General features: G+C 39.0%; 1 protein-coding gene across 1 annotated transcript; it reads left to right on the forward strand.

Moving 5' to 3' along the window:
• The first annotated feature begins 3,446 nt into the window (after nt 1-3,446).
• Nucleotides 3,447-27,757, forward strand: vwc2 (von Willebrand factor C domain containing 2). The gene is made up of 4 exons (XM_056248158.1): nt 3,447-3,673; nt 8,913-9,656; nt 12,325-12,454; nt 27,313-27,757. The coding sequence occupies exons 2-4, from the start codon at nt 8,988-8,990 to the stop codon at nt 27,462-27,464; spliced, it is 951 nt and encodes a 316-aa protein (XP_056104133.1). The 5' UTR covers nt 3,447-3,673; nt 8,913-8,987; the 3' UTR covers nt 27,465-27,757.

Genomic DNA, 27,757 nt, shown 5'->3' on the forward strand with positions numbered 1-27,757 from the left:
AAGGTAGGCAATGTTTTTATAAACACTTTATTCTGTTGGTTGAAACTGTCTTGATAGCAATCAATCAAAAATAGAAGTGTTCTCAGGACCAAAAATAAATGATAGGATGTTCTACCTGTCAACGTATGTATTTCCATATCTCGCGCAGACATCATACGTCATCAGCGGGTTCCACAGGGCTCCATGCAGATGTGTAGGCTGCATCCGAAATCGCATACTTCCCTACAAAAGATGTATGTATTGTGATAATGTCAAAATGTAGTATGTATGAATTACATTCATATTACACATATTCAAACTATATAGAAAATACTTTTTTAGCCATGTGAAGTAATTACTTTTTCAAAATAAGTACCTACTCAAGGCAAGAGAGTATGTGATTTCGGACACAGTCAATAACAAACAGCGACCATCTTTTACAGTTCCTCCTGAACCAAAACAGTGAGCTTATGCCGCGTTCACGCCATGTCGTAACCGTAATTATGAGATGGCAAACCGTGGTGTTGTACTCTGAGCTGTATACTTACTTGGATTTATGCATTTCAATGGCAACACTATCAACGGCGAAATGAACCTGCAGCAGTCACGTTGTACAGGTCAGTGCTCTTTAAGTTGTTTACGTTCATTATTATTGTAATGTTATGTGCTTTGACACATGATGTAATTTAACGCTGTCTCACGTGACACTTTGCAGTCTCTGCTGTGTGTGAGATCATCTATTTTGAAGGCGGTGTGGCTTTGGAGACGCTCTGAAGGGAGGGTGGGATCTTATGCTTTCGAAGCTAGCTTGCTATTGCTAGCCTCTCGGAAATTGCCTACTCCAACTTTAATAGTTTGTCTGAACTTTTTTACCCTTTAGCAGAAATGTCTCCAGTCCAGAGAGTGTGAGACATCAGTTGGTTCTAGACAACAAACTTTGTCAGGCAAAAATCGGAATGAACTTTTCGTCACCCTTGTTTTAGATACTACCTTTTCACAGGTTCTGCTGGGACAGGTTTCCCTGCAGGTTGCTCAATGATGCATGTGGTCTAAGTGAACCATTAGCACGCTGTCACTCACTGCACGTAGAGCCCTTGTCCTGTTCTCAGGGAGCAGAGGCCCCATTCAACTTTAATAATATAACTTCCGCTTTTAGAAAAACACTCTCACACTAAGACGTTTTGCCAAGCCATAAGAATTTGACCTTAACCCTGTCTGCTTGAAGATCTGAATCACGTCTGCATGCTAAATACAGGTTCGGAGTGGATCAATTCTTAATGGGCATGGAAATGTGGTGTCAGAAGGGGACCTGTTCTCCTCTGTATGGAGGGGGTGGTGGTGCCAACAGCGTGTGCTCTGTTGTGAAATGTAATGCTGTGGACATCTATTCCTGCCTCTTTGTTAATGTTGAATTAATGATTTTCGCCTCTCACCCCATCAAAAGAAGATGGTGGAAATGGCTTCGACCGACCCTGAATAATCAATTATATTAATGCAGGCCTGTGCTGGATATGAAGAGCATTTCTTTAAAAGGACGTAATCATCTGGCCTCAAGCACCACTGTCGTTCTGTGTTTATGTGTGCGTGTTTCAAAATTGTCCCCAGAAGTTGGCTAAATCTGACAGTGTCCTTTTGGGGACATCTGGGGACGTTCTCATTTGGAAAAACAATTCATATAAAATAGTGTTGTTTTTTATTGAAATAATGTAAAAAGATTTCTCATAGGGTTTAGGGTTTGGGTTAGTTTGTGGTCATTATTATTAACTTTATAAAAAAGCAACAGATATCTATGGTATGTTCTCATTTGGATAACAAATAAACGTGTGTTTACTATAGTTTAGGGGAAAATGTGTCCTGAAGTTAGATACCATAGCGTTTAAGAGTTTGGGGTCACACTCAGAAATAAGGATTGATTTTATTTGATAAAAAAATACTATAAAAACAAAAAAATGGTAAAATAGTATTACAATTTAAAATAATTGTTTTCTATTTGAATGTAGGCCTACTTTAAAATTTAATTTATTCCTGTGATGGCAAATCTGAATTTTCAGCATCATTACTCCAGTCTTCAGTCACATGATCCCTCAGAAATCATTCTAATAAAGACTGTTGATACATTTTTCACAATTTTTGTGATTAATAGAAAGTTCAAAAGAACAGCATTTAACTGTAATAGAATCTTTTGCAACATTATAATGTCTTCTTTACTGTCACGTTTGATCAATTTAATGCATCTTTGCTGAATAAAAGTATTCTTTCCAAAATCTTACTTTCTCCAATTTTTTGAATGGTAAAGAAAATCTGACAAAGCTTATTTGAAAAAACAATTCAGTAAAAAAAATATTGTCAATAATGTCAAAGAATTTACATTTATGGGTTAGTCTGCAGTCATTATAATCAGATTTATGCAAAAACAACAGTATCAACATGTTGAGAACTGACTATTTGAAAGTCATGCTTTAAATCAAACAAAGTTTTCAATGTACTGATATCAACAGGTTTGTATAGAGTAGAGTTATGGTTACGGTTCAACAAATATCATCTCATTCATATAAAAACTAGGTGTGTGTGTGTGTGTTTACTGGTTTGACCTACATAGGTTTCAGGACACACACCCTAAATTATAAGGACATGACGATGTCCTCATAATTCAAATTGCTAAATAAAAATACTAAACATTTTTTTTATTAAAATAACAATGAGGTGTGTGTGGCCTGGTAAACCCTACATTATGGGTACAAAATGTCCCTACAAAGATGGCAATATCCTAAATCCATGTCCTCGTGGGGACATATTTTGGTCCCAATGAGGAAAACAGCTTATAAATCATACTAAGTGATGTTTTTTTTGTTGAAAATGTACAAATGCAGAAAGTTTTCTGTGATGGGTAGGGTTAGTGTAAGGGGGTAGAATATAAGTTTGTACAGTATAAAAATCATTGTCTATGGAAAGTCCCCATAAAATGTGTCCCCGTGTGTGTGTGTGTGTGTGTGTGTGTGTGTGTGTGTGTGTGTGTGTGTGTGTGTGTGTGTGTGTGTGTGTGTGTGTGTGTGTGTGTGTGTGTTCTGATTTCACTGTTCATAACTGAAGAGATCCCATTACAGTGCAACAGCAAGCAAATAAAATCAATACAAATCATGGCAGAAAAGTTCGATCTTCATGTGCATTTTCATCAGTTTTATACCTGCAGTTTTATACCTCATATATTGTCCTCAGAATCTCGAGATGAATGCCAACACGGAAATCTGCAACACAGACACGTCGCACATCTCACGAACAATAACAATCTAAGAATGGATAGTCTCTGTCAAAACATCGTGAACAAAAGATTAATCACACAGTGAAATTTGTGAGTCCAGTAAGAGAATGTGCCACCTGGTGGTCGGAAAGGTGACGCGCGATTTTCATTAAACTCCTCACCCTGTGACGCAAGTCTGCCGGTTTATGTTTTTTTTTTTTTTTTTTTTTTCACTGGCGCTGAAGAGTCCACTCCTTTCTTTCAGTTCTCAGACTAGAGCTGAGGAGACATTGACAGCCCTGTCGTCTTCGCTTTTGGCAACATTTGAATTGTCTTATTTCCTGAGCGCAGTTGTGAGGTGATGTGGAGTGTGCAGAGACTGATGAACGAGCCTCGATGTAAACTGTGTGACAACTATCTACACAACACACCAACAACACCGACGGAAAGATGCAGGTATGGACGTATAGTCCGTTTTAATGTATCTAAATGGCATTATAAAGTTACAGTTAAACGTTTAAAATGAGTCAAAATAGTGTGTTGCATGACCGATACTTAAATGTGCCCAAAATGAACAGAACTGATATTTACGGTCGAAGAATTAAGTATGACATGGATCAGATAGAGCACTCGCTATGTTTGGTCTCTGTAAATGTTTTTCTTTGGGTTACGTTACGTTAATTAACTTATGTGGGTGGTGTGAATATTACAGCTAATAGCGTCAGTGTTACAGCGAATGCACCGATTTAGTGTGTTCTTTATGTCGCATCGTTCTCTACGCCTCTTTTTCTCATTCTCAGCCTCATGTGAACTCCAAATGATTGCCTCAGTTATACTTTGTATCGTTAAACGTGAAGCTGAAGATGTGATTTTCGAGTGGATATGAATAATGCTGTGAAGAGCACCTGTGCATTGCATCAACAGGCTCCAGTCCACAGGGACTGAAATTCAAATAAATGCATGGCTTTTTATATGCATTATGCGAGTTCATTTTTAAATTTAAATTGCTGTACGTCTTGTTTGATATCATACTTCCACTAATCTTTTTCCTCTTCAGATATTGTTTTCTTGGTTAAAGGGTTAGTTCACCCAAAAATGAAAATTATGTCATTGATTACTCGCCCTCTTCATGTCGTTCCGAACCCTGAAGAGTTTTGTTCATCTTCGGAACACAGATTTGAGAGCTTTCCGTCCCTCCATTGACATCTACGCACCTACCACTTTTACGCTTCAAAAAGTTCATAAAGAGATTGTAAAACTAATCCATATGAATTGAGCGGTTTAGTCCAATTTTTCTGAAGCGACTCTGATCGCTTAATATGATGAACAGATTGAATTTAGGCTTTTATTCACATATAAATGAACAAACCTCTTGCAGAAGCTCAACCGTGCTTCTTAACACGAGAATGAACCTCGTTGGTTCTTGCAGAAGCTCAAACGTGCTGCGTAACACGAGAATGAACCTCATTGGTTCTTGTAGAAGCTCAAACGTGCTGCGTAACACGAGAATGAACCTCATTGGTTCTTGCAGAAGCTCAAGCGTGCTGCGTAACATGAGAATGAACCTCATTGGTTCTTGCAGAAGCTCAAACGTGCTGTGTAACACGAGAATAAACCTCATTGGTTCTTGCAGAAGCTCAAACGTGCTGTGTAACACGAGAATGAACCTCATTGGTTCTTGCAGAAGCTCAAACGTGCTGCGTAACATGAGAATGAACCTCATTGGTTCTTGCAGAAGCTCAAACGTGCTGTGTAACACGAGAATGAACCTCATTGGTTCTTGCAGAAGCTCAAACGTGCTGCGTAACACGAGAATGAACCTCATTGGTTCTTGCAGAAGCTCAAACGTGCTGCGTAACACGAGAATGAACCTCATCGGTTCTTGCAGAAGCTCAAACGTGCTGCGTAACACGAGAATGAACCTCATTGGTTCTTGCAGAAGCTCAAACGTGCTGCGTAACATGAGAATGAACCTCATTGGTTCTTGCAGAAGCTCAAATGTGCTGCGTAACATGAGAATGAACCTCATCGGTTCTTGCAGAAGCTCAAACGTGCTGCGTAACACGAGAATGAACCTCATTGGTTCTTGCAGAAGCTCAAACGTGCTGCGTAACATGAGAACGAACCTCATTGGTTCTTGCAGAAGCTCAAACGTGCTGCGTAACACGAGAATGAACCTCATTGGTTCTTGCAGAAGCTCAAACGTGCTGCGTAACATGAGAATGAACCTCATTGGTTCTTGCAGAAGCTCAAACGTGCTGCGTAACACGAGAATGATCCTCATTGGTTCTTGCAGAAGCTCAAACGTGCTGCGTAACACGAGAATGAACCTCATTGGTTCTTCCAGAAGCTCAAACGTGCTGCGTAACACGAGAATGAACCTCATTGGTTCTTGCAGAAGCTCAAACGTGCTGCGTAACACGAGAATGAACCTCATGGTTCTTGCAGAAGCTCAAATGTGCTGCGTAACACGAGAATGAACCTCATTGGTTCTTGCAGAAGCTCAAATGTGCTGCGTAACACGAGAATGAACCTCATTGGTTCTTGCAGAAGCTCAAACGTGCTGCGTAACACGAGAATGAACCTCGTTGGTTCTTGCAGAAGCTCAAACGTGCTGCGTAACACGAGAATGAACCTCATTGGTTTTTGCAGAAGCTCAAACGTGCTGCGTAACACGAGAATGAACCTCATTGGTTCTTGCAGAAGCTCAAACGTGCTGCGTAACACGAGAATGAACCTCATTGGTTCTTGCAGAAGCTCAAATGTGCTGCGTAACACGAGAATGAACCTCATTGGTTCTTGCAGAAGCTCAAACGTGCTGCGTAACACGAGAATGAACCTCATTGGTTCTTGCAGAAGCTCAAACGTGCTGCGTTACACGAGAATGAACCTCATTGGTTCTTGCAGAAGCTCAAACGTGCTGCGTAACACGAGAATGAACCTCATTGGTTCTTGCAGAAGCTCAAACGTGCTGTGTAACACGAGAATGAACCTCATTGGTTCTTGCTGAAGATCAAACGTGCTGCGTTACACGAGAATGAACCTCATTGGTTCTTGCAGAAGCTCAAACGTGCTGCGTAACACGTGAATGAACCTCATTGGTTCTTGCTGAAGATCAAACGTGCTGCGTAACACGAGAATGAACCTCATTGGTTCTTGCAGAAGCTCAAATGTGCTGCGTAACACGAGAATGAACCTCATTGGTTCTTGCAGAAGCTCAAACGTGCTGCGTAACACGAGAATGAACCTCATTGGTTCTTGCAGAAGCTCAAACGTGCTGCGTAACACGAGAATGAACCTCATTGGTTCTTGCAGAAGCTCAAACGTGCTGCGTAACACGAGAATGAACTTCATTGGTTCTCGCAAATGCTTGAGCTTCCGTTTACAACAACTGATGTGAGTTGATGAATGTTTATATGTGGATAAATGCCTACAGTAAATTAAATCCGTTTATCATATAAAGCGATCAGAGTCTCTTCAGAAAATTTTGGACTTAAACTGCTCAATTCATATGGATTAGTTTTACGATCTCTTTATGCACTTTTTGAGGCATCAAAAAGGCAAGAAATCGCTCAAATTTCATTAAAAAAAAAAAGATTTCATTTGTGTTTAGAAGATGAAAGAAAGTCTTACGGGTTTGTAAAGACATCAGGGTGCGTAATTAATGACAGAATTTTCATTTTTGGGTGAACTATCGCTTTAAAATATTTGTTGTTAAACAGAGTGTTTTTTAAAACCTGCTTCAGAGGGGGAATACAAGTTTTTACCTGCTTTTTTAAATATCAGAGCTTGGGTGTTTTCTCTTCATGCGTGGGTTTCTCTCGCTTGTGAGTGGGAAGCATGACATGCAAAACCAGAGTGGATGTTAAAATCCATAGTGGATGAATTGGCTTCTTGTGAAACTATTTTATTTGGCACACTTGGCAGAGAAGAAATATACAAATTAATAACTGGCCAGTTTTTGTCTGAAACATAAGTTGATTGGTATTAATTACTTTGTTGAAGTGTATAATTGGAGAACTGTTGTATAAAAACAATGGAAATTTAGCATCAGATTAATTTCTGTGGTCCAATCTGTTATTTAAAATGAATGAAATGAACATTCATCTTCAATTTTCTAAATGTATGCATGTTAAAGATCTTATTGTCAAGAGTTCATCTGTGCATTTGTTGCCATTTTCCCAATTGTTTTAACCTCATAATGTTTATGTCATAACTGTATCTTCCAGTGAAAACAGACTTTCTCTCTAGTGATGAATGGCAGACCAATGGATAGTATTCCCACCCTACATTTTTTTCCCGATCCTTTACACTTAGATGTATGCCACAGTACTGAAGAAAAGATCTGTCGATACTTCCATGTCATTGCGACTTTAATAATATCACAGCTGTGATTACCTGCAGCCTTGTACCTACAGATCACCACAGCCATGCTGATATTTAGCACAACAGCAATCTTGCTCATGTGATAGTGCTGAAATATTTTGTTCACGAGGCCTTTTCCTCCCTTCTAAAATCTATTCCTCGATTAACCTCTTCGTGTCGTTTAACAGATTCAATTGAAGTGAATTGATTGCGCTTAGCTGGACGGAGAATAGGGGAGTACTGAAGTGCCTGTGACTCAAGTTCCCTTGAGGCAATTTACTTTCGTGTCCATCACCCCCGTGAAAATTGATGCGTGGAGGTGCGATTGGAAGATTGCTGTCGCCATGTGTGATTACACCCGAGGCAGTCAGTTTTCACATGTTTCCAGCATTGGAAAGTTGTAAAGCTCTTAACAAAAAAAAATAATAATAATTACATTAAAAAAAAGAGAAGAAACAATTTAAGTAATTATATTATTTTTGGTTATTTCCTGTTTTAGCGCATTAAGGCAATAAAATGATGGCAACAAATGACATGTACTATATTTAGAATTCAATAAGTATCAATCAAATCAGCTCCTTAAACATGAATAATTCTGCAAATCAATTGAGTGAAACAAACAGTGAGAAACTGATTATCAATAGTAACAATTTGTAGTTGTAACTATACCATTTATACTGTGCTTGCTTATACTTCTCATTTTTCTTCATACAAGTGACAGAGAGCCAAGTGTTTGGTGTCTATTGACTACATCACATGGACCCTCACCACACAAACTCATGTAATAAAAAGCATTCATTTAATGCTTAAAATAGAGGTGTACAAGGTTAACAATCAACTAATTGTTCATTGTGGAACAAATCCATTCTGGCAACAAGTTACTAAACATGACAATAAACTCAACAACAACAGAAATTAAAACAGTCACAAAATGCAATCATATTTGTTCATACTCCAGTGCATAGGAGGACAGCAAATGGTCTGCAAAACTACAAAACTATTGCAGGAAACTAGATTGCAGGAACTATTGCACTAAACTTGTGAGCAAAAGGAACATTTAGTTAGGCAATGCTTATAAATTCAAGATGGATTATACACATTATTTTGGATTTAGTGAATGATTATACTTAGTAGTTGTTAGTGAACAACTTTTCATGAAATCCACAGAAGCACAGAATCCATTTCACAGCCTGAACGATTAAAAGTGTTACACTCCTTAAGAGAATTGATTTTGGGAAGCTGTTTGGTATTTGATGTAGCCAACTTCTCTGACTGATATTGCCTTGCCCCTGTCCATGGTGCTGAAACCTGTAGTTTGTTTCTTTTACAGATGTGACGACGCTTCTGCTGTAACACATGCAATTTAAGGATTGTAATGTGAGTCCAGGTGCAGTCCCGTAATTTTATGCTGGTGGAGAGGAGTGAAATGCTTCACTCGGCTGCCATGACAACAGGACTTATCTTTGTTACTTGGCTCTTGTATACAAGCGCACGAGGCAATCCCATTGTGTCGGTGCCGGAGGGTGGGGAGAAAGAGCGTTTGGAGCGCGTTCTGACCCAGGCCAAGGAGGGTGCGCTAAGCCCCAGTGCAAGGCAGCGTTTGGAGGAGCTGAGTAATCTTGAATTGGAGGGGATCAAGGGCGTGAACAGATCCAGTGCTATCAGGGCCCGACCCAACTCGAGCCCCTTGAGACGAGGGTCCAAACTGCAGGGTAAGACCCTCGAAGCCTGGAGTGAGCAAGAATCACTCAAGCAAACTGAAGAGGCTCCTACGGAAGAGGCCAACGTCTCCCTCGATGCGACCGATGAGTACGCGTATCCCGATTACAGGGGTAAGGGCTGCATGGATGAGACAGGGTTTGTGTTCGCCATCGGGGAGAAATTCACCCCGGGACCCTCCACCTGCCCCTGCTTGTGTACAGATGAAGGTCCCCTGTGCGCCCAACCAGAGTGTCCAAAACTTCATCCACGGTGCCTGCGTGTTGACACCAGCCAGTGCTGCCCGCAGTGCAAAGAGAAGAAAAACTACTGTGAATTTCGAGGAAAGGTCTACTCATCTCTGGAGGAGTTTAAGGTTAGAGCAGCACATTAAATGATTCATTATCCAATCCAGATCCCATCTTTAACTAGGTTTATTCTTCTCTTTTATCTGTATTCAACAGTGTCAGGAGTGCTAGAGTGACCTTTATTTAATGGCAGATTATGTGAAGACTTTGAGTTTAGATCTTCACCCTTGTGAATCTGTTCATTATTGAGTGGAATCGAGTTTTCTGTCCAGTTAAAAAAATCTAATGTGTGCACATCATGTCTTGATTATGTATTGATTCCAGCAGGCCAAAAATTAGATTTCGAAATTCCACTTTTTTATTCATTTTTAATCCATCACTCTTTCTCAGCCTGAGCCTTTCCCCCAGGAAGAGGCTCGCAATAAGATAAAATGCTGTTTTTTCCTGCATTTTATGCTGTGAATGTGTGAAGAGTTCAATTATTATGTGAAACTAATGGTGACTTATCTTGCTTAGGCAGTGTTATGTTAGAGAAGACAGGCCTTTTTTCCTGTAAGGCCCTATTATGATGCTCTCTAATTTTGTCTTTAGTGGAAAAACGCTTGTCATCAGTTTCAGAGTTATCACCAGGTGTACGAATGATTCTTTTTGAACTGCATGTGTCTCAAAAAGCCATTAGCTGCTTCTACAGCTTATGCTCTTGATTTAATTTTCATTGGTTCCTCCTCCTGTGTCATTGGAGTCCTTATCCAAAGCACCTGAGCTTTATAGTAAGCAGTGAGATTTATTAATGCAGAAGTCAGCAGAAGTGCTTTTCAACAAGAGTGGTAATGATGACCAAGCACTGAATTTATTGGTTCTGCTCAGCTGTAACTAATGCATATGCAGACTGCAAAGGTAACAATTAAACCCTCTGCAGAATGAAATGAGTCCGGTATCATATCTGTTTAGTCCCACAATGCGGGCTTCTCAGGGGAGCTGCTTTTCACTTTTAGAATTGTGAAATTTTATTTTCCATCACAATTGGACGTGACACATTGTTCTCTGTTTGATTTGTTAAAGATTGTCTCAGGAGATACTGTGTGGAGAAGGTTCTTGTCACAGAAAATGCTAATGCCAGAAAAGTCCTTTGTACTTTATTCTTGGTAGCAGAGAAGCAGTGAGCAAAACTGATCGGTTTGTTCATATATATACAGTATGTGATTTCTGGGACATCTGTAGAGTCACATGAATGCTTCAGAAATCCACTGTGTGACAAGACTCTGAATTTATCACATGAATACAGTTCGGTTTAGGTTCATAAAATGCATATGGACACTTTTGGTGCCTTGGATTTTTAAAAAACAAAACTGCTTTTGAACTCGCTAGATTATATTTGTCTTTTAACAATGTCCAAAAGTTTATATACATGAACCACAGCAGAATTGTGTCATTTCTCTTGTTTTCCCTGAAGCATAATTTTAACCACATCTGAAATCACTATTCAGAGATGGAAATGATATTTTAAACATTTATGGAATAAAATGGCACTCATTTTCTTACTAAGGCTAATTTCATTGTCTCTATTTATGCATTTGCATAAAAAGCAAGCTATCAAAAATACTTCCATATTTTTGCACACATTGTCCATATCATTTTCACTTAAGTAGTATTTTGTCTAATCATAATGGTCATACAACTTTATGTAAATTATTAGCACTTTACAACATAGTCCAATTAGTTACCATTAGTTAATGAGCAATACATTTGTTACAGTATAATTTTTTGTTTACATTAGTCAATAACAATACAACTGTTCATGTTAGCTCAGGTCCATTAAATGATATTATACTATGGGTCTGTTGAATGCTTGAATCTGATTGGTTTACGAACTTTCTAATGTGTGTAATTATTTTCAGGGAAAAGCAATAAATATAGTAAACAATACGTTAAAAACAACAAATCCACTTCGCTTCCTTTCCGCATTACCACCTCAGGTGTGCATTATTTTCTAATAATTCAATGGCCCGTCGTCAATTATTCCTTGCTTAACAGATACAACTTTTAATAATGTATTAGTAAATGTTGAAATTAACATTAGTTGAGATGATTTAGAAGTATTTGTAATTGTTAGCTCATATTAACTAATGTTAACAAATGGAACCTTGTTGCAAAGTGTTACCAAACATTTAAAAATAGAAATGGTTTAGATTTTACACTTTTTTTTAGATGATCATAGTTTTAATTTATTGAAAGTCTGTGTCTACATAATAAAATCTATTTATTAAAGACATTTGATAAATAGCAAATGTAAATTAAGGGATGGTCAAAAAGTTTCCAAGACAGTTTTAAAGTGACCTTTTTAAAAAGTTTTTATAAAAAATTAACCCTGTAAAAGTGCCTGTAGCTGAAGAATCACTCAAATAAAGGAGACAAGGATTGATATTCATTCATAATGAATGGGCTCGAGGGTAAGACATGACTCAGAGTTCCCCATGGACATAAATATGGAAAGGAAGGAAGGGAGATGAGCGATGCCAGAGGTATTGCCAGGAGGAAGTAGGTAAGCATTGTTAATATACTCCAAGATTGGCAGAAATGAAGCATGCTCATCAATTAAATTGAACACTCATCAGTTCCCTCAAAGAAGCACTCTCTTGTTTTTCTTGCTCTGATGATTCAACCTCATATCAATCCTAATAGTATTATAAATGCTGCAACATAGGGTTTTTGTTTCTTGTCTGGGTATGTTTCTAGGTGTCTCCCTGCGAGAAGTGCCGTTGTGAGGCCAGTGGAGAGGTTCTTTGTTCTGTGTCCGCTTGCCCGCAGACAGAGTGTGTTGATCCAGAATATGAGCCTGAGCAGTGCTGCCCGGTGTGTAAGAGCGGTAAGTAGTTGTGTTCTTCCAGCCTTTCTCTCTTTCTCTGATTCTCCTCCTCCCAGCTTTCAAACCTTCATTCCCTGAACTGCAGAACCCCTGCGGTGTCCCCCAAGAGCGAGTGATTTAGGTTAGAATCGGATCTGTAAAATGACCACTGAGACTCCTATCCACTACATCCAATTACCACACCACGAAGAAAATTCGCAGAAAGCATGCACAGAGAAGCAGATCTCACCACCTCTTTTATGCCCTACGTGCGGATCCATCTCATTGTTCTATAACAGCCAGTTTACCATCAGTGAGGTGATGCAAACCCAAAGAGATTATATTTGTCTGCAGGCCTTTGTTTAAGATAGTTGACGAGATGCATTATTCAGACAGATATAGCACTAATGAACCTGCAAAGTTGCTCTGCTTGTTTCCAGGAGGTGAGGTGATTTGCACAGGCAGGTGTTTCGGTTGCAGACTGCTTTCTCCAGCCCTAGGGCGCAGATGATTAAACTTTTACGCATGTTTTTTTCCCTCCATTTGGCTGGAAATACAGAAATATAAGGTATGTACTCTCTCGTCAAAGCGCCCGCCGCAGAGAAGGAAGAATTTTCAAAGCCACTCTACATGAAAAGCACCCTTTGCAATGGCACCCTTTTTTCAGCTGTGTTACAAAACCTAGTGAGCTGCCTACAGAGGCAGCATTTTAAGAGATACTGGGCTCGCTCCCGACAAGAAGGCTGTTCCACAAGGAATCTGAGATACCAGGCAGTGTATTATGTGTTGCAGAGAAGGCAATGCAGTGGCTGCATCCGAAATCGCATACTTCCCTTCTATTTAGTAGGCAAAAAACAGAATGTGACTAGAGTAGTATCTCCGAATTCACTAAAGAGTAGGTAAAAATACCTGGGTGAGCTGCTATTTCCGACAATATTCTGAAGTGCACATTTGATGGATGCTTTACTATCCCATGAGGCCACAGGAGAGGATTTTTTCTAAATGGCAGTGAAGCGACGTAACTGACGCTGGTAGGTCACATGATAAGGACAACATGGATTGCATTCACTCTACATACATCCATACTATACAGAACATACTTTTTTAGTAGTTGCAAAGTAATTACTTTCAGTACATACTCAAGAGAGTATGCGATTTCGGACACAGCTGCTTTGAAGAACTTATGGCGCTTTTCTAACTCATGGTACGGTACGGCTCGGTACGGCTCACTTATGGCGCTTTTCCACTGCATGGTATGGCTCGCTTCAGCTCGCTTTAAATGGTACCACCTCTGTTGAGGTTCCAAGCGTACCGTACCGATACTAAAATGTGACGTGAACACACTGCAGATCACTGATTGGTCAGACAGAATCGTCACTACCAGCGTCATTGTATTTGCGAGATATCAAACCCGCTAGATTTAAATAGCCAGTAACAGCCACCGTTGTAGCACCTGTTTTAAAACGACTTGCTTGAAGAAAAAAGAAAGAAAAAAAACGTCCAAAAAAGAAATGGCTGAATCGTGGTCAGTGGACGAAGTGCAGACGTTCCTCTCGTTGGTTGCCGAGGAGCGGATAAACTATAACGGTCAGACTTTAAAAATTTATTAATTTATTCCTGTGATGGCAAAGCTGAATTTTCAGCATCATTACTGCAGTATTCAGCAGAAATCATTTTAGCTAATATGCTAATTTGCTGCTCAAGAAACATTTCTAATTATTATCAATGGAGCAACAAATTTGTTCTGGTTAATATTATTGTGGAATAGAAAAGTGCAAAAGCATTTATTTGAATAGTCTTTACTGTCACTTTTTTGCATTCCTCGTTGTATAAAAGTACTAATTACTTGAAAAAATGTAAATAGTAGTATACAGTAATGATCTGTTCATTCATGTCCATTCATTATACATGAGCTAATGCTAATTTATACAATTTGAAATGTAAAGACGTATTAGAAGTTAGAAATCAACATTAATTAAGACATTCTGTAAAAGTATTGCGTGGCGTAACGAGCCAACACCGGGCCCTTATGCAGGATTATCAAGGCGGGCCCCCCTACTACAGCATGTGATGACGCAATGTCCACGAGTAGACTACCATGAATAGGACAGGATAGGATCATAGAGACACACAGCATATAAGAGATGAGATGACTGACAAAATCAGGAGTAGCCTACACGCACCACAACAAAAACAAAACACTGGTGACGGCGCACCATAACACATTGTTACTCACTGCTATGACTACACACACATAGGCCTAGGTCCAAATACATAAAAAAGATGCTCACTTACATTATAACGGCATTTTCCGACCTTTCCTCTGTGCGAAGTTTCGATTAAATCCTTAAGATCCAGATGGCGCGCACAGGCATTCTCAATTGACAGTATGACAAGTCCAGAGAGACGACTCTGATAAAAAGCTATCTCAGGAGCTCAATGGGACAGTTTCAGACAGTTTTGAAAAAGAACGCTCTGCAGAGGCTACTGTCACTGGGATGGCGATCACTGTTTTAGCGATCAGACTAAAAGTAGTAAAATGCGATAGGGGGCCCCGGCTGTCAATCAATATCCTCCAGTCACGTGGGCCCCTGATTGGTCTGGGCCCGTAAGCAACCACGTACCCTGCTTACCGATAGTTACGCCTGTGCGATACCTAATGCGTTAGCTAATGTTAAAAAATGTATCCTTTTTATAAAGTACAGGTAAAATATAGTTAAAAAGGAAATATTTCATTTTAGTATCATGCGGTTAGCATAGCAACATGTTAGCGTCAAACTATTGAAATCAGTTGAAGAACCCCGTTTGTGTGGTCTGTTCTATGACAGTCTAGATGCTGTCTTGAAAGGCTGCCGTGCTGCCTATGTAGGCAGTAGACAGAGATGCGACTCACTAGGATTCTGAACAGACCTTTTGTCTGCCTTGTGCGTGCTGCTGTTCTCTTTTTGGCCAGAGGAGTGTTTTTCAGAAGGGGGGAGGAAAGAAAAGCTGTGACCTCAGGTTAGTGTGTGAGCGTTCTGTGATTGGAACACATTACAATGTCTTGGGAGAAGTTTTCTGATTCAGTGTGGGTTATATAGAGCTGTTTGAGATGCTTTTAGACAGCATGTCCAAGACTGTTGCTTCTTGTGTACGCCTGGATCCTGATCTAATATGGCACCGGCAGCCACGCTGCCTCCTTCAGCAGAAAAGAAATGATGACTTGGTAAATGGATCTCTGACTCTGCAGCTAAACTCTCAGCGTAGTGTGGACAATGGGGGAGGGGTGATGCGGGCCAATTATTTTAAAGAGCACACATGTTTAAATGAATCATCTTGGCATTTGCTGAGATGCTGCCAAGACTCCCTGATCAAATGTCTCAGTTGGTGTTTGGGTGTGAGATGGAATCCAGGGAACAAAAGCGGGCCAATTTCATCAAGTCGTGCCGTTGTGAATTCAAACAGCTTTACAAATGTATATGCACACTCAAGCAGTCAAGCTGTATGGTTTTATGATGGATTGGAAACATTTTTGTTCAACGCACAAGATTACAGCCGCCTAGTGATTTCACGGCGCGGCTCAGCTCCGTCGCGCTTGCCAGGTAGTCTGCAATTTGATTTCATCTCGGAATTGTTGCGTTAGATAAAATCAGTCTAATATGATGTTTGTGCTTCCTGTGGTTCTTGTGCATATCTTGTGGGGGTGGATCACAGAGTTGCGAGTGTGATCACGATTTCAAACGAGGGGGACAACCTGTAGGCAGAAACCTGCCCCGGATGCCCCAGCTTTGGCACCTCTGATTTGCTCTAAATGTCTGAGGTACAAAGACTCCCAACGCAGATGCAGTGCAAGAAGCAGATGCTCTGACCCCATGAGATTTGCACTCTTCAAAAGTAAGACTTCAAAGCGTCGTGCAGTGACACCGTAGGATGGGTTCCGGCTGTGATTCTAACTTTGCTTCTGATGAGGATAATAATCACATACACAAACTTAACGACGAGAGAACATCAAGGAGGTCCATGATGTTCTCAGCCACTGACACTGGAGCCCCCCGGAAGTACATGATTTAAAAATAAAGAGCCAACCACATTAGCCGGAATAGCCATGACTGATCACTCTGGAGCCAAAATGACATTATGGCAATGATGATTGGCTTATGGCTGCACAAGAACACCAGGGTCGTGCGACATTTGGAATTCCTCAATTTGAATTCAATTGATGTAGAAAACAGGTTGCATAATTGCAATTTGTATGTAAGAAAGAAGAATACGAATTAACTCATATGAAAATGAAAGATTGTTATGACCAGCTTTGAATAATAGCTTGTCAAAGCCTTGAGTTTAAAAACAAATCTAATTTGAAGGTTTACGGGCAAAAGGGAAGGAGGGAGGGGAGGCAGATGGATGGATGAATGTTCAAAAAAAATTCAGGTCAGTAAGAATTCTTAAATACTTTTATTTAGCAAGGATGCATTAAATTGAACAAAATTTGACATTAATAAATGTTAAAAAAGATTTCTATTAAAAATAAAGACTTTTTGTTAATCAGAGAATCCTGAAAGAAAATGTACGGTATCTCTGTTTCCACCAAAATAATTTAAGTTTTTAAGCAACTTTTTCCAAATTTAAAATAAAAAATAAATGCACCAAACCAGCATATAATGATTTCTAAAGGATCATGTGACACTGAAGACTGGAGAAATTGCCAAAAATTCAGCTTTGACATCACAGGAATAAATATTTTTTTAATATATATTAAAATAAAATAAAAACTGTTATTTTAAACTGAAATTATATTTCACAATATTACTGTTTTACTGGCTAAAAGAGCCGTGCTAAGCCCCCCACCCCACCCCATATCAATACAGAAACTTTCCAACTTTCTGTGCAAGTGACTTGTTCAATAAATCAAAAGGAGAATGATTATTTAATAAACATATTTGACCTTGGTGAGCATAAGTCACCACACGTTTTAGAGAGAGAGACAGACAGACATTGATTCTCTATCTATCCTGAAAATTTACACAGTCCCAAAACCCTCACTAGCAACTATCCTAAACTGTGACGTCAAAGGCAACAGATGGATATAAATGCAGTTCACACTTTAAAGAGTCAGACATGTACTGAAATATTAGTGCTATAAGTTTCTTTTGACAGAATGCACAGCTAATTTCAAATGGCTTCAGCGGTTAATGTATCTACGAGAAGGGGCTAAAAGAGCCGGGCTAAAAGAGCCGTGCTAAGCCCCCCACCCCACCCCATATCAATACAGAAACTTTCCAACTTTCTGTGCAAGTGACTTGTCCAATAAATCAAAAGGAGAATGATTATTTAATTGGTACCATTAAGAGTCAATTACCATCTGATTGACTGCGCTTTTGTATGAAAGACCAGCCCTTTGAGAAAAATGTGGTGTCTAAGGGATGAAATGATAATAGCTGAAGAAGAAATGGGGGCTGTCGTCTTCATTTTGGTTGGCAGACTTGACACTGAATGGGAAAGCAGTGAGGAGAATCGATTTCTAAATGGGTTGCAAGCATTTCTCTCATAATCATAATCTTGTGCTCGGTTCACTCTTACCACGCCATACCCAGCAGGGGCTGCAAAAGCCTCCCCCTCCAACTGTTTTAGCTCAGGTCACAGAAACCACACCATTCAAAGGACGTAAATGCTTGTAATTTGTTCGGTCATTAGAACGCCTCATCACTGAGCTGATTCATCCGTGGCCAGCATCAGCAGCTTGCAGAAAATGTGGTAAATACAGTGCAAGGCCACCTAAACCTCCAAGACAGTGGAGCACATTTCATCCTATTAGCCACAGTTTCATTAATTTTAAGTGGTTGTTAACACATGAAAAGCACAAAGGGTTTGTAAAGCAGTCATGAGGGCTGATATCTCTATTTGTTGCTCATGAAGAGCAGAGGCAAGCACCTCTTTCTTAGCTGCTGAATGAAGTATTATGTTCCCGTGCAGCGCACTGCCTGGGTCTGTTGTTGGAAGAGTATGCTGGGAGACACTTGAGGAAGTGCCATGGGGGGAGATGAAAGTGAACGCTATTGCTAATATCCACCCCAGGCAGTTGTTCATGAATATCAAAGAACATCTGCGAGCAGCAGCAATGTTGGGACTCAAAAAGAAGGGGGGGGGGGGGGGGGGGGGCAACATTCGGATTCAGTCACCGCACTCGTTCTTTTCACTCACTGAGGGACTGTCAGTAAATAAGAAACTTGGCATTGAGTGATTTTTTTCTGAGTGCTTTTTGCTGCTTTAAGATTCAGAGAGAAAGCTCCACCAATATCTCAAACTCCCAAAGTTACAAGACCCTCTTTTAGGAAAGAATAACTGTGCTATCATCAAGAATACTTGTCATAATTAACCCCATCTGATCGTGAAATCACCCCCTATACCCTTAATTAGGGCACTATTCGAGGGGACAGCCATTTGTAGTGGTGTCCGAAACCATAGTGGACGTTATTGAGTGCACTCATTCAATCCCACAATGCACAGCAATAACGAGTGTACAACCGCTGTACCCTTAACGGCTAGAGAATACCCATAATGCACTGTGACCGTCGCGTCTAATGAATTACCGTGTTTTGTCAGAAGATGGCACCCGCAGCTGATTCATCCATCCATTCATTTTCCAAACCGCTGGTCCAATGTGGCTACAGTGTAATATCATACAGGTATACATTCCTTTTTTTACTTGAGTATTAAATTGTTTAATTAAAGGGATACTCCACTTTTTTTGTAAATAGGCTCATTTTACAACTCCCCCAGAGTTAAACTGTTGAGTTTTACCGTTTTTGAATCCATTCAGCCGATCTCCGGTTCTGGCGGTACCACTTTTAGCATAGCTTAGCATACATCATTGAAGTAGACAAGACCATTAGCATTTCTAAAAAAAAAATGACCAAAGTGTTTCGATATTTTTCCTATTTAAAACTTGACTCTTCTGTAGTTACATTGTGCACTAAGACCAACGGAAAATGTAAAGTTGCGATTTTCTAGGCTGATATGGCTGGTACGGCAGTAAAGTTTCTTGATTATTACGCAGGAATGAGAGTATATAGTTTCTAGCCATATCAGCCTAGAAAATCTTAACTTTACATTTTCCGTCGGACTTAGTGCACGATGTAACTACAGAAGAGTCAAGTTTTAAATAGGAAAAATATCGAAACACTTTGGTCATTTTTTTTTTTGAAATGCTAATGGTCTTGTCCACTTCAATGATGAATGCTAAGCTATGCTAAAAGTGGTACCGCCAGAACCAGAGTTCGGCTGAATGGATTCAAAAACGGTAAAACTCAACAGTTTAACTCTGGGGGAGTTGTAAAATAAGCCTATTTCCAAAAAAAGTGGAGTATCCCTTTAAGGTTTAAACATGCTAGTTTCCATTACAGAGTTACATCTTTTCATGTTACTACTGGAGCTGTTAGTTTGCTAAGTTTAAAATGATTATTAAACAGCAAGTACAAACTCAGTGTCACTTGTTTTCATTAACTCATTCAAGTGGACTAGTAGTGGAGTAATTTAGGGAATAGTGAATGAGGATATGGGGAGATTTTGAACACAGCCCCTGTTGCTTTCATTGATCTCGTTAAATTTGCATATAGCACGGGAATTGAAGATCGGATTTATATCTGTTTTGCAGAGACACATTTATGGCCAAGTGTAAATGGAACCGTTTTAACAAATGAAATATCCGATCAGTAAAAACACATGAAGTTACCAGCAGATATAGCCAGCAGAAAGAATCAGCGAACAGATCAGTGAATGAATCTGAACAAATCTTTTTAAGGAACAGACTCAAAAGAGTGATTGCTGTGGTGAACCAAAATCCCTACTAATAGCGTGCATGTGTTACAAAAAGGAATAGATGCTTTTTATTTCCTCTGAAGCCCTTTCCTTTTTGTCGACCTCCTCTCATGTGGGCCATCGCCTTGGCAACATGCGGGGAAACAAGCCCTCTTCTTGAAGGGCTCTGACACTCGGGTCACTGCTAATCTGAGGAGGTTGCAATAAACATTTTGAGCATGAGCCGAAAGCCCTGAAAATCTACGGTGCTGGGAGCAGAAAGGGTTCACTTGCATTTTCAAGAAGAAGAAAAAAAAAATGGGAGAGGGAGAAATATTCACGGGGGCTTAAGAGAGGGCCCCAGAAATCACTTTCAGGCCTCAGCTCATCTTAAATACTTATTTTTTCTTCCTCTGAAATATGTTCGGCCGGATTTGTTGCGCTGATGGTTTTATCCGTTTGTAATGGGGCGTGATTCTCTGTGATACTGAAGGAGAGAAGTAGAGGACAGTGAATTTATATGCACAGCACCTCCAGCTCTCTTTACATTCTCCTGAAACACTACTTTTCCAGTCTTTTATGCCCAGGAGATGCCCGAAAGCAGGAGAACAGGATTTGAAAAGCAAACTGTATGGATAGGAGTGGAATGGATAGTATGTTTTTAACAGATGTCTGAAGCAATATGACCAAACTCTTATTTCGCAATATGAGAAATTTGATTTCAAAATAACGATATATATCACAATATAGTTCATTTTGTTATTTAATTTATTTTTGTTATTAAAATAAGAACAAAGAAGCAAATTACAAACAATAGGATTTTTTGTTCAAGCGGTTTAAGACCTTTAAGCTTAATTATAAGATATTACATATTATATAGCATGCCTGAGCTGTAAGATACCCCCAGGGGCAGATTTCTTCAAATCTCTCACAGACCTGCTTTCTGCACTGGTTTGGTTCTAATCGGGCAAAAAAAAAAAAAAAAACTATAGGACTAGTTCGCAAAAGTAGTTTTTTTTTAAATAATCCAAAATATCCTAATTTTTTTTATCTCTACAATTTACTGTACTTACTACTTATTACTTATGGTCTGCCTGATCACTCTTAGGGCAGAATGTTGATCTACATACAATAGGCTTTCTGTGCTACGCCTACAGTAGGTTTATTTAACATGTAGTAAGAAATACTACAGAAATTAAATAATCAAAATGTAATAATAAACACGGCATAGACTTCACTCTGTGAAGGAAATAGAAATCGATTATTTAGTGCTGATTTTATCTTTGTCTTATTTTGTTTGATTAACATTAATGACGCAGCAGGTTTATTAGGCTGCTGACACTTTAAGACCAAATGCATGGATCTAATAATAGATCCATGCATTTCCTCAATAGATCCTCCCAACTGTTCAATAATAATAAATTATAGAGCAATATCTCTAAAAATAGACTTATACATTATATCTTCGATATCGTTAGCCTCATAGCATAATTGCCGAAGTCAAATTTCAATGTCTTTGGAAAACAAGAAAAAACACAAAATGACTTCGGCAATTATGCTATGAGGCTAACGATATAATATATATATTGCCATACCGCCCACCTCTAATTTCAGGTCTATGTGGAATAGCGTGTGACTTATTATGAGAATGTTGAATTTGTTCATTAATATTTCAGAACATTTAAAAATTTATGCTGCAAATTCACATAAACTTTCTCCATCCATTCCAGTCATCATTTCCACAAAAGTAAGTCAATTTAGTGGTATTTATAATGCATACATACTAAAGAACTGCATTAGAGGGCTTTATTTTTACTTATTCTCAGAGCAGTGTGAGCTATGATCCCGGCTCTTTCAGAGAGCATCAGCTCTAATGAGCTTTAAAAGATCATGTCATTTTCAGGATCCAAGCTTTTCTTTCCTCCTCCTTTGCTTTTTATCTCAATTACCACTGTACCATGGGGAATGCAATTAATCTCTGAATGGACCAAAGTCTTTATTGATGCTCTTTCTTGAATTTAGCCTCTACAGCAGCGCTTTGATAGGCGGCGGGGATAAGGGTCTGCTCAGCGTGATTAAACACTCCTTTCCGCTGCCAAAATGCAGCAAGCAGACTTCTCCTCCGCCGATTTGTTTGCTCATGCTTGCACTGAACACGTTTATCTTCCTCCCTGTCCTCTTCTTCCTCTTTTTTCAGCATTTTCTACCCCCTCTCTTTGTATGATAACATATAATGTGACAATACATAATCATGTTCTGTTATGTAACAGTTAAACATAAATGGCAGCAATATTAACGGACATACAGTACAGAGGCATAGGGTGATCTGAGCTATAAACGTTCACGATGAATCCGCTGCTTTTACTGCAGTCTTGATATTTGGAGGTAGGAATCTGAAGTGTTTGCTCTGAAATTATTATAAATATGGCTTGGATGATGTCTTGACAGCACCAGCCAAATATTCAAGATGATTGATGTGCCCATGTTTTTTTTATGTAGTCTTCCATCTTCTATGATAATGTCTTTTAGAGGATGAATGCCAATTCATCCTTGTTTGGCGAATGTAAAAAAAGAAGAGGGAAATGGAATCTGCGCCCCCGGTAGCATTTCTCCTTAGGCCTAATGGAATCATTTTTAAAAAATGAATTATGTTGGCTTGAAAAAGATTTTTTTCAACATTTTTTAACCTGAGACTAAACATTTAACATCTAAAATGTAACCTCAGTTTTCAAGCTTCATCCAACCAATTCGGCACAGTCCTGCATCCTGTTCTGGTTTCCCATACCTGATGAGTAACTTCCATTTGAAAAGTAATTTTACACAGCACAGCAGGAGCTTGCCGTTCATGAGTATCCCGCTGAGGTTTCGCAAGTTGTGATTTTATTCTACTTCGATTTAATGTCAATTAATTGGGGCCTATCAGGTACAATACATGTTTTATACCAAATTTTCTCAAGGAAAAAAATCTCTCTCAACTAATGCTGCAAACTATACAGGGAACTCCATTTGGTACATCACTATAATCTTAAAGGTTGAAATTAACTGATTTGTTGGCTGCTTATATGGATACATTTTTAATGACATAATTATGTTTCTACTCAGGTTTTTTTGAATAGCTTATAAACATTTATATAAAAAACAACGGATTTATTCAAACATTAAATACTGACGAACAGTGAAAATACAATGAGTATGCAAAAGTGTGCATATATTTAGAAAAATGCTCCTCTCTAGAGTTAATTTTTCCAGCTGACTAACAAGTTTTTGGACTTTGAATGGCTTTTTTGAGGTTAATTTAACATTACGTGACATTGATTGAGATGATTAAATGTGACGATACGGATTTCGGTTAGATGTACTGTATCTCAGTTGTACATACCTTCTGATGTTCATTCATGTCTGTTTTGTGCTGTAACTAGTAATAATGTGGAAGAGATGATCGGTTCATGTGCGCTCCACGCTGACTCTTTGCTTGAAATGAGGCACTACAGTGATCTGTCACACCACATTAAAGAGCTCTTTATTGTTAAAATTTCGTAACAAAATTGACAGAATTTAAAAGCTGACACTTTGTTTCATATCAGAAGTACCAAAACACAAAGTTTATTGCGATTTATTGGGAGGCACGCAGCGCGCTAATCATTCATAAACTGAAAACAGCGTAGACTGAAAAGTCAAATCTTAGGATTTCAGAATCGATATCGGTTCTTCAAAATAAGAATCGATTGAAATTAAGAAATCAATATTTTTTAACCCAGCCCGACTAGGGAGTAGTGAATGAGTGGGTGATTTCAGACATATCCGAATTTACACGCCAATTTATTTGGTTTGTATTCTGTTTTACGAAGAAATGACACTTTTATTGAGAAATACATTATTTATCATTTAGATTCAGCACAGAATGCAATATTTTCAAATGCTGCTCTGTATAAAATGATCATAATTTTAACTGTAAAAGTTAATTGCTTAACAGTAAGTCTCCTTACTATATATATGGTAAAAACCTATAATAAATCTAACGTGGCTTTTTGTGATTTTACAGTAAAATACTAAATTATGGTTTTCATTGAAATAATTGTTACTTCATAGTTTTTTTTATCAATTATGTACATTACGGTTTTATGTTACATCTTATGTTAAAGTCCACATGAAATCAAAATTGACCATACTTACTTTGTTTGCCTAAATTGATCGTTTTGTGGTGAACAATTCATCCATGCAAGTCAAGCTTCGTAATCTTTAATCAAATTTAGAAAATGCCCCTCCCCTCTGCATTGGAGGACCTTCCCTGATGACGTAGGTTTGACGGTTTGGGTGTCTGCTTAACATCCATAACCACGCCCCTCCAACTGACAGTAGACAGGCTGAATGAAAACGCCTACTTTTCTAGATCCAATCAGGTGCTAGTTGGAAAAAAAGCCACGCCCACTATTTTGCCTCATTTAGTATTCAGTTTCTCTCGGAAATACGTCACAACACTGGAGAAAAGTTGTTTGCAACTTCCGGTTCACGGGGACTTTAAGTTATTGTTTAGTGCTTTAGTGTTTTATTTTGAGTTTGTGTGTATGATACTATGTACCTTCTGTATGAACTTTGATTCATCATGTGGCTTTCTCTTTACCATCTGTGCTTTATATGGTTGTAAGTATATCATAAAGGTACAACAGATTTTAGAACTTAAGTAGGTTGGTATATTAACATTACATTAATTCATGAAATATATGTTTCTACTGTCCCTTTTTTACCATAAATGTCATGGATTTGTTTGTACAGTGTAGTATGGAGTTGAAGCAGTTGCACACAATGTTTCACACACCCTCTCATTTATATGGCAAATGAATGCAAAGCTTGCTGCCTATCGAGTACTGTGTAAAATTCCCTTAATTCCTGCTAGAGCTTTCAAGCTGTGTTCACCAAACTCAACACAATACTTCATGCTGTTCTGACTTACTAGGCTTTATTTTTTTTCCAAACTAATCAGGCTTGATTGTCCTGTAGTGAAAAACCACCCAATCCATTCAAGATTTGAAGTGTTTTAAAATTTAAGGCCAGGTTTTGTCTAGACAATGTTCAAGTTTGCCTTTTTCCAGTTAACGTATGCCTCAGAATGTGACGAGCCATAGTATTTGTCTTGAGTCATTTTAGACCTGCATGGTCAAGTGCATGATGTGGCATTGCAGTGCCATTCTATTTTCCATTGAAAGCTGGCCATAGTTGGATGGGTGTTTTTTGTTTTGTTTTGTTTTTTTGTTCAAGGTTTTTTGCCTTCACAGTAATGATAAGACAGTTAAGACCAGACATGAACAAGGAAGGGGTTGTTTATGTGTTTTGCATGCATAACCCATTGTATCATGGCTCTGAATACTGTAGCAGGATGTTTGCAAACAGTACCTATTTATCTATTTTCCAATTTCTATTTAACAGTGTTGGTTTCATCAGTTTCAACAGCTACTGTATTTCCAGAGACCAGCTTTACTATTAAAGCAGTATAGCTGGATTCCGTTTTAAACTAGGTTTGTACATTTTGAGAGAGCACTCGCATAAAAATATTTAAAATGTATGCCGTGGAAGGAAGACTTTATATATTAGCACACTAAAGGTTTGAGTCTGCACTTGGGGCTTGATAAATGTTTATGGTGCACCATAAGCTCAGCAATTACCTCCTCTCTGAAGTTATGACACAGGCATGTTTAATGGAAGGTCGGATATTGAACTGTGCTCTCTAGTGTGAACATCTTTAGAGGTACCATTGTCATTTGAAACCTCTAACACCATTGTGATGAGGACTGATTGTCATCTGTGGGTTCAAGATGAAATGCCAAGACAAAATGTCACTGCCTTGATGAAGTGAGTTGATTGACTGCAACTAAAATGGTCACAAATATGACACACGCAAACAAAATCTAGTTGCAATTGGGAAAGTGCGACAACTGGTCAATCTTTTTGTGCATCCATATTCCGTTTAATCAGATACCATCTTGTGCACGCTGGTCTTGAATGCTAATGAAAAAAAGACTCTCATGAACTGGTTGTATTTAAAAAGATACACAAAAAAGCTTTTAGTTTGAATCTGGTTCCGTAAATATTGTTCATGAACTGGAAGTCAATTTTCATGTCCGATACAAAATGAAGCAAGAATCGGTAACTGGAAGCTGTGCCTAGGTAGCATTTTTCTGTAATGGTATTTACTTTTTTTTTTTTTTTTTTTTTTTTTTATGAATCAGCTATCATCTTGTGCATGTCAATTTTAAATGCCACTCGCATGAACTGGTTGTTTGTAATAAGCCATTTAAAAAGATTCATGAAACAGCCCCAAAACATGCTCATAAGGTATTGGTTTGAATAAGAATCATTTAGAGCGGTTACTGAGTTCACAACTGACTCACTCACTGAACTGGGAGTCATTTTTAATGTTCGATCCAAGAATTGTTCCTGTTATATATACTTGTATATATAATATATAAGTTCATAAGACATACATTAGTCTGTTTACTGACTAACTGATCACATGACAATGTGTAATTGAAGAAACAAATATTGTTTATCACCTAACAAATGATGTCCAATTATACAACTGAATCAAGTGTACGTCAAACACTTGTTGACATGTTAGCATAATCAACAACATTTCGCTTTTTTATAAAAAGCAGTGATATTGGCACGGATATTATCATAATCACTTGAGTTACAGCAATAAAATGGCAAAATTATTTACTAAATACAATAACACCTAATTTTATATAACTTTAAGTCAACTTAGTCTATATAGCAATGTGAGCTGAAACACTTCAGGACAACCATCTTTATTAAGCAATTTTGTAATTTGTCAACTCAAAAGTCATTTTGGCTGTTAAATATTTCATTTGCTTCTTCATTTCTTTTTATGGCCTGGCGCCCTGTACATGCAGGGCAAGAACTGACTTCTGTCGGACTATTGTGTTTTGATTGACTGCCAACTCATAAAACTTACATGAGGTCAGCTGACATCATTTCATGTCGATCCCTGACAGTTACTGTCACTCAAAGCCAGGCGTTGCGGTTCTGTTGGCTGGTTTCAACAGGCTTTCTCTCAGTTTGATACAGCCTCTCCCATCTGTGCACAGGGCCGAACTGCTACGCGGACACGGCGGTGATCCCGGCCGGCCGAGAGGTGAAGATTGACGAATGCACCATCTGCTACTGCACGTACGAGGAGGGCACCTGGCGTATCGAGCGGCAGGCCACCTGCAGCAAGAACGAGTGCCAGCCGAGCTAAGGCGGCGACGGGGGGCTCGAGACCCTCAGCCTTCACCCGGACAGCTGTGGATCTGGATCACCCGTCCCAGCTGTGGTCTGTACGGGCTCAGCACGCCAGCCCTGAGCCTCACACGCAGCCAAGACACCAGCACCGCGTGGCGTAACATCAATCACGGTCATTTGTGACCGTTCATGACTATGAACTCAGAGTGTCCCGTAGCATGCAGCGGACAGGCCAATTAACCTGGGAGTGCGAAGCGCTACATTCCTCTCGCTACGACGGAGCCTCTGAGTTGGCATAGCGTCATGACG

This window comes from Rhinichthys klamathensis, unplaced genomic scaffold (assembly GCF_029890125.1).
Source record: "Rhinichthys klamathensis goyatoka isolate OS25496 unplaced genomic scaffold, OSU_Roscu_1.1 h1tg000053l_1, whole genome shotgun sequence".
Classification (NCBI taxonomy): domain Eukaryota; kingdom Metazoa; phylum Chordata; class Actinopteri; order Cypriniformes; family Leuciscidae; genus Rhinichthys; species Rhinichthys klamathensis.